General features: G+C 40.0%; 1 protein-coding gene across 1 annotated transcript; it reads right to left on the bottom strand.

Moving 5' to 3' along the window:
- Positions 1 to 339: 339 nt before the first annotated feature.
- Positions 340 to 7,052, bottom strand: ccdc152 (coiled-coil domain containing 152; the record flags this gene model as incomplete). The annotated part of the gene is made up of 8 exons (XM_083930410.1): positions 340 to 795; positions 2,697 to 2,801; positions 3,083 to 3,210; positions 3,569 to 3,704; positions 4,380 to 4,444; positions 5,386 to 5,454; positions 6,558 to 6,663; positions 6,990 to 7,052. 8 exons carry the CDS (start codon positions 7,050 to 7,052, stop codon positions 667 to 669), a joined length of 801 nt encoding a protein of 266 aa, XP_083786536.1. The 3' UTR covers positions 340 to 666.
- Positions 7,053 to 8,502: the final 1,450 nt, after the last annotated feature.

Genomic DNA, 8,502 nt, shown 5'->3' with positions numbered 1-8,502 from the left:
ATCACCATTAATGTTCTAACTGAAAACACCACTCTAATGTAAAAAATCAAAGTATAAAGTAACAGATTTGTGGGTAATTATTCAGGTTGATATTTTAGGCAACTGAGAAAAGCAGATCTTTGCAGACTTTTACTTTCATAAACAGCAACAATGAGAAATCACTAAACACCAATTACAGTTCAAGAGCTCTACTGTTACAACATGTCAAGATTAGTAGAACACAAGCTTGACTTCAAGGACACCAGAATAAATAAGGGAAGTTAAATAGTGAATTGAATGAAAGGGGATAAAGCAGATTTAACTCCCTAAACGGGATTGTCCTTCCAGCTCTCTGTTTCAGCGCCTGCCTCCCTGCTGCTCTCCCATGCAGGCGTCTGATTGGATTAAAGCCTTACACAGGAATATGGCCTGTGTTTGCATGTGCTCTCTGCACACTGCTCACCTGCAAGCAGCATGGTGAGACTGCAAATCTACTGCAAAGTGTGACAGTGCAGAAGAAGAGGTGATCTGTGAAAGTCGTCAACAACTCTGAGGATCTCAATTGTGGTTTAAAATGAAATGGAAATGAAAAAACGGGATATTTTAAAACACTTTAAGTCATTCTGCCCACTGGGAAGCCAAGAGACTGCACCTGCAGAGCTGACAGATCAATAGTCTCTAAACAAATTAGATCTTTCTCTTCTTTAGACGACTGTTGTTGAACGCGCCGGCACTCTGGATCTCCTCCAGCTCTTTTATTCTCTGACGCAGAGCCACAATTTCCTTGTTCTTCTCCTCCTGGAAGAACTGCAGCTTCTGAGGAAACACACACACAGTTAATCCACACACACTCTAACGTAGAAAGAGGCAATATAAGCAAGACATGCAACACATTCCTCACAAGAGAACCGCACTGTGATGACATAGAATATACCACCCACTACTTCTTAATCCTTTATTCAGTGATTTATTTTCCGAATGGCTGCACCAGATAAATGACTGTGGTGAGCTTTCTAATTAGTGAACGCTAATCAAATTTATTCTAGGGCTGGAACAACTGATTGTTTTCATTATAATTTATGATTTCTGGAATTATTATTTTCTTGATTCATTAAGTGTTTTAAATGCACATCACAATTCCTCAGACCACAATGTGTTGTTCTCCAAATTGCTATTTAATTCACCAATTAAAATAAACATGAGAATTCAGCAAATGCTCATATTAAGAAGCTGGAACATGAGAATGTTTGACTTTCTTTTTCTTCTGATAAATCAATCAATAATCAACTGTCAGACTCTGAGAACTTGATGATGTGTGAGACAGCTCCTGACAACAGAACACACATTGAACACAAAGCGAAATCTAGAGGCAGTTCGCTTGTGTATTTAATGCTGATGCAAAGACGCGAGTGGACGCAAAGCATACATGAATTTAATAATTAAAATTCGTCCTGGGTGATCCAATCACAAGTAGACAGCTCTACAGTAAGTACAGGTGTGAATGCACCCAAGCTAAATTGGGGAGGCATTAAGATCGGATCACTCAGACCACATTCAGAGGTGGTCTTGGCTGCACATGACCACATTCTTTTAGCAGTGTGTACACACAAGGACAGCCTACTCAACTGTAAGAGGAAATACAAAGTCATTCACCCCCTTTGTCCAGCTTTGTGTATTTTTCAACTTTAATATTTTGAAAGTATATCTCATGTCACAGAAACTACTGAGAGTGAATCTTGTGTTTTGGATGTATTATAATACTGTCGGCAATGTTTCGGTGTTTCGTTACGGTCTGACACCGAACTGCCTGCTCTCATCCATGACTCTCTGGAGCTCTGTGTGTCACGGTTGGCTGGCAAAGGCCGTAGTGTCAGTGGTACGGAGGGGACTGCCAGTAGACAAAAACCTTTAGGGTTCATAAAATGTACCCCAAAAACACACATACCGCTGTTGGACTGAGAAAAGTTAGACAAATACTATAGGCAGAGATTTTCATCACGTTTTCATTACGTTTCTGTAATGGGCTAATGTATGATTTATGTGAGAACAACAACTGACATTTATACACGCATGCATGCACACACTAATAAATTTAATACATTTTTTTCAATTAAATATGTACTTTTGTATATGCAAACGGTAATGATGTGCGTGTTTGCATGTAGAGTAGGAAAATGAGAAGTGGTGGTGAAGACAAGTGGTCAATCAAGACGCATGTAGAGAAGCATTGTTGTGTGAACTGACATATATATTCTTCATTTCATTCTGCATACATATTCTAAGTGCCGTCTTGTAATCACACAAGACACAGGTTAATTCCAGGTCTGAACAGACTCAAAGACAAGTCTGCTTGAGTCGAAAACTTATCAACTTCAGTGAAATAATTTGCCCTATCTCTTTGTTTTATGACAAGAGATTTCTTTTTCAAACTTTAGTCTATCAGACGAAGCTGATAGGGCATGCTGGGAAGTACCCTGGTGTTACTTAGAAGGTTGGGACTTAGAGGATGAGGCATCCAGGTCAAATCATCAAACATTTGCTTTGCTTCAGCTAGGGTTTGCATGTCAAAGATACAAAATGACAAACCAATGTGAAATTAGTTCCACCAAGACCTTGAGTTATAGATAGATTGCCACTTACATATGTTCTGTATAGGGTCAGTTAACCTCTATAATGTAAAGTGGAGGGTGTTAAAAGGTACTGTGTGGGCCACTCACCCTCTTGAAGACACTCTGCGGAAGAAGGTTGGAACCGTGTTGCTGTTGCTGCTGCTGTTGGCTCCACTGAGCTGTACTCTGAACTCTGGCTAACTTCGCACCAAACTGCCAAAACGTACAGAGCAAAACGCCAACAAGCTTAGACAGAAGCTGAAGTCAGCTGGTCATTGACGGGTCGTTTACAGATATTACTCATTGACAGGAGCTTAATATCAACTGATCAATATAAACAAACCAATGGTCAGTCTATTCCTGTGTAAATCTGATGAATAGTATTATTATTAACAGCCCTGTTGAGCTCACAAAAGGTACATTCTTGCGGCTTTTTTATTGTACACAGCTCATCAGAAACATCCCCCCACCAACACTGTTTGCTTTTAATTTACCTCCATTTGCAGCTTGAGGAGCTCGCTCTGCCTCTCCCTCTCCTGATCCTTCAGTCTCTTCTTCAGCTCTTCCACATCCAGATCCTTTTCCTCCAGGAGTTTCTTTACTTCTTCATCTTTAGCTTCCACTGTCAGGGAATAAAACAATAGCGAGCACCAGCCAATGTTAAATACATCTTCTCTGTCTCTCTTATTTAATTTCCGTTCTTCTCTTCTATTATGCTGTCGGCCAATGTCATTATTATAGTTACGAAACTCTTACAATGTCTTTGACTGCGATGATGTTTCACTAAAAAGTGAAGTGGGAAAAGCTCCACGTTTGCTTACACTGCAACCACAAGGATTAAATATAAATGTCTGATATATCTGACCCACTGTCTATGTCTTGCATTATTTGATTTTTCACATGTGCTTCAATCTCAGTATTCCTTCGCTGAAACATCTTATAACATCACCACTGTCACCGCCGGCTGTGTTTGGTCTTACACTGATGGAAACCCTCTCTGTGGGAGTCTTCCACCTCTCTCCTGCACTGCTGCCTTACAGTCTCTAGCTCCCTCTTGTGTCTCTCTCCTTGTGCTCTCATTTCACTGGAGAGCCGCTGTAACTCAGCCTCTCCATCCTGATGACAACACACAGGCCACACACACCATGTCACTGACTGAAGCTCGAGCGGAAATAACTTCTAAGCCAACATTTGGAATTGAAAAGCTCTGACGAGGTTTAAATGCTTGCACGGAGGCATATTTATGGAGAAAATCTACTGGTTATTATAACAAAGCAAGCTGAGATTTTAAAACTGAAAAATAGTTTGTCATCAAAAAATAATTTCTGTATAAGGATCACCGTCCCTTGGTGCCTTAGCTTTAATTTGTGGTTAGTTGTACAATTGCAAAATAAAATTATAGAGATGATTTAACAAACACACATTGTCACCTAAGCAGAGTGTGAGTAATTGTTCATCCTCAGTGACCGCAGAGCTCACAAAGTTTATCACTAAGAACTGAAACCAACTAAACATATCTACGTTTGTATCAGTTCAGGGCTTCTCTCATCTTTAGTTTGGGAGCTAGACAGCAAGGCAACACTTACAGAGATAATGAGCGAACCAAATATAAACTAACTGTCCCTTGGAAATGACGCCATTATGTAGAGCCTACATATCACAGGATACTGTACAGAGAACCTTACCTTGTCTACAAAATGGAAACATTCACATTTAAATTAAACATCACTGCTGTATTCAATTGACGTAATGATGAAGTCTGCCAGTGCTCACTCCTGCCACAGTTCTTACCTCTGCTGCTCTCTTTTTCTGTTGTTTCAGGTCCACCATATTGTCCTTCAGTCTCTCATTCTCCTCTATCACACAGAAAATAATACAATTTCATTTCTGAGCAACATTAAAAACAACAATATCGAATCTAGAACTCAGAGACCATGTATTTGTGGTAAACCATATACGTCTCGCTGTGCTACATAGGGGTGATAGAAAATATTGATACACTTCCGTATCGATCTCTGTTGACATTACCATTTTTAAGCTAGAGTAAACAAATAAAGATTGTATGCCATTTTTGCCAGTGTAAATATGTCGTAACATATGCATATGAAGCCGTGTTCTTTTCACTATGACAGTTTTCCTGAAATTATATTTTATTATATTTAAATTATCTTGTCTTGCTTACATTATATTGAATTTTAACCCCTGTCTCATGACATGTATCGTAGCACCAGATTCTTGCCAATAAACAGCCCTAGAGCTATATATGAGTGCTTAATATTGACCATTCATATTATTTCATCCTGAAAAAGACTCATGTGAGTATTATAACCTGGTCACAGCAGTAACAGCTGGCAAGTTGCCATTGACAACCACTTTTTAACATGTACAAAAATATGGACAGCAAACAGCAAAACGTGCAAAAGAAATACATTTTTAATATTAATGCATTAGTGATATTTAAATATTGCGGTTAAGAGTCAGAACTGGAGCCAGACATTGTGCATGTGCATTGGTACATTTACTTTTGTGCATCTGTTTAAAAGACGACAACAGAGCAAATTAAATGTCTGACTGTGAAAACAACCAAACAAAATAGTTTTTGTTCAGTAATAAGGTTTATTCCTTTAGGTTAAGCTGACGTATAGCTGCATGGTGTCCTACTCAAAGTAAAGTTACTAACAACCATACTTTCAGCTTTGGCAGCCAAAAGCACCTCTGAAAGCTAGTGCTGAACCCTGTTATACTGTATACACAGTATATGATTTTCAATATTTGTCTTGTGGGTTAGTGCACTTACCTCTGAGGTGGCACTGCTCCTGCAGAGTCTGCTGCAGTGTGTCAACTGTGACGAGAAGACTGTCTCTCTCTGCAACAGGCAGTTCAAAAGGCATTAGCAACTATACCTGATGTACAACTTCCAGTATAAAACACCTCAATGAGAGAAAAAAGTTTAAGCAACCAATGAAATGTGTGTTTTTATGTATTGCTGACTGGTGACTCGGCTGGGAACCGGAGGGTCGCCGGTTTAAGTCCCTGTGTGGACCATGAATGGAGTGTGGACTGGTGGCTGGAGAGGTGCCAGTTCATCTCCTGGGCACTGCCGGGGTGCTGTTGAGCAAGGCACCGATCCCCCAACTGCTCAGGGCGCTGAGCTATTGGCAGCCCCCTCACTCTGACATATCTCCATTAATTGCATGTATATAGGTCCTGTTAGTGCATGTGTGTATTTCGGGCCTGTGTGTGTGTAACATGAATAATATAATAACAGAGTGAAAAAATGATATTTCCCTTGTGGGATTAATAAAGGAATTCTTCTTCTTCTTCTTCTTGGGGCGGCAGTAGCTCAGTCCATAGGTGACTTGGCTGGGAACCGTAAGGTCGCTGGTTCAAGTCCCTGTATGGTCCATGTATGGAGCGTGGACTCGTGGCTGGAGAGGTGCCAGTTCATTTCCTGGGCACTGCCGAGGTGCTGTTGAGCATGGCACCGAACCCCCAACTGCTCGGGGCGCCGAGCACCGAACCCCCAACTGCTTGGTCGCTCTAACATCTCTCCTTAATTGCAAGTATAAGTCCTGTCTGTGCATGTGTGTACTTCGTGCCTGTGTGTGTAACATGATTAATAATAAGAGTGAAAAAATTAAATTTCCCCGCTGTGGGATAAATAAAGTAATTCTTCTTCTTCTTTTTACAAAAATTTGAGTAAATAGCATATGTCCAAATACTAAATGTAAACAATATTCAACCATTTGACACAGTCAAGTCCTCATCTCAGTGTTGCCCTTGCGTTTAACATTGCCCTGCATGACAGTGTTATATTCCCTAACACATTTAGGATGAAGTGATAACTGAAGGGGACTGTCCTTTAGAGACATCACCAGCAGAGGGAGACATACAAACACCAAATCTCTCCCAAGCAAACACTACAGGAAAACATTCAATCCAGTCTTCAAGTGCAAGACAAAAACTCACCCTCAATCACACTTTTCTCCTTGGTCAGACCGAATTTCATGAGTCTATTGGTATCCTCCAGCATGATCTCCAACACGTTGTTTTTGCCATTAACCTCTGCAATGTCCTGATATAAATGAAAGGCAAGTGGAAATACAATCTACACATCAGACTTTTCTTTATTCCACAAAGACTCATCCCACGGAGGTGACTTGGTAACCTTATAATGTGACGTTATTCATTATCCCAAACAATATGGTTTATGATTTAATAGATACGAATATTACTATCATGACAACCACGAGTTTAAGGTTACGTTGTCACACCTATATTTACCTGAGGAACAATGTTTCTCTAACACGTTATCAGACCTTCCACTCTTCAATTCAATAAAGTGGCAACAACTGAACATTCCGGCCACCGTATTAGCATAGCTACCGTTAGCTTAATTACCTGTTCTAGTTGAGTGAACTCCTCCATGAAGCTGTCAAGATTAACACAGTTCAACTTTATCATTTTACTAGTGTGTAGTAAAAGTAATAATATCGTATTGCTGTTTTAGTTTCAGTAAAGCTAACTCTAAGCAAACTATAGATATAGATAGGCCTAAATAACTGTAACGCTGCTGCTGCCCACGAAGTAACAGCTAATTTACACTCTCATGCACGTGCTTGTAAACGGCTACATGCTCGTGCCCGCTACTCTTCGGGGGGGCTCGAGTTACAGGGGGCACGCCAAATCGTTTGGTAATCTTTCCAGCGATTTTTTTTCTTCAAAAATATGTCTGAAAATATGCAACTTATTATTAGCAAAGATAAACTTGTGAAAATAATAACTAAATACGTTTACACAACCTTGCTAATAGGCTCACTGGCTTGTAGGCAAGGTAGCCATGCACAGATACAACTGAGCTGAAGGATTCAACCACCAAATGTATGTTGAACATTAACATATGATGTATAAATATGAATTTGTTGAAAATGATCAATGTAATATGTTAGTATTGAATGCACCATTAAAAAGCTGTGTTTATAAGCTTTGGGCCACCCTAGCTGTTAGTTCTGGGTTAATATGCAATTCCATTTAATACTATAGATGTAGTAGGGCAGGGGTGTCAAACTCATATTCACAGTGGGCCAAATTTAAAACCTCGTACAAAGTTGCGGACCAAACCCAATATTTACTAAGAAAAATTCTCCTCCAGATGTGTAATGTTGAACCTTTTCAGTGCAGCTCCTTGTTCTTGTCGTGGTGTTTCTTATGTTTGATTCTTTGGTTACAGCCACGGTGGCTCTGAAGACGAGACAAACAGCTCTTTACCTTCATAAACAGATCATCTGCCTCCCACCGCTGCTGAAAGCTCCTGTTCTCCATCTTTCTTTGGCCGTTTTTGGGGAGGGGTGGATTAAGTTTGTCTGCAGAGACTGGTAGCATGGATGCTCATGTTTGTTTACAGAAAAGTAGACGTGTATGTTCTTTATACTCGCGGGCCAGCTCTCAGAGAACCTTGATATGATCTTGCGGGCCAAATATAATTACACCGTGTGCCAGATTTGGCCCCCGGGCCTGAGTTTGACACCCCTGTAGTAGGGGGTCCCTGCCCAGTCTTTCTTTCAGTTAAGGGGTCCTCAGCCTAAGACACGGTGAAGACCCCTGCTCTACAGCATTAAGGTAAAATCTTCAGGACATTTAATATTTCCGTTTGATGCACTTCATACTTTCTCAATATTTTCGAGCAAAGTAAAGTCAATACATTTCAGTGTAATTTATTTGTGTGTGTGTGTGTGTGTGTGTGTGTGCGTGTGGACTTGCACTCTACATCAATAATGTACATTCTGAAAGGAAGCTGAAGCCATTTAAATACATTTTACTGTTAATGTACAGTATATTCACTTTTAATCTATTTAAATTAGGAACTTTATCATGAAATGATTATTTTGCCAATGAAATGCTGATACTGTTACTT

The sequence above is a fragment of the Echiichthys vipera genome, assembly GCF_963691815.1.
Source record: "Echiichthys vipera genome assembly, chromosome: 16".
In the NCBI taxonomy this organism is placed as follows: Eukaryota; Metazoa; Chordata; class Actinopteri; order Perciformes; family Trachinidae; genus Echiichthys; species Echiichthys vipera.
The sequence above is the reverse complement of the archived record's forward strand: the minus strand, read 5'-3'. Positions and strand labels throughout refer to the sequence as shown.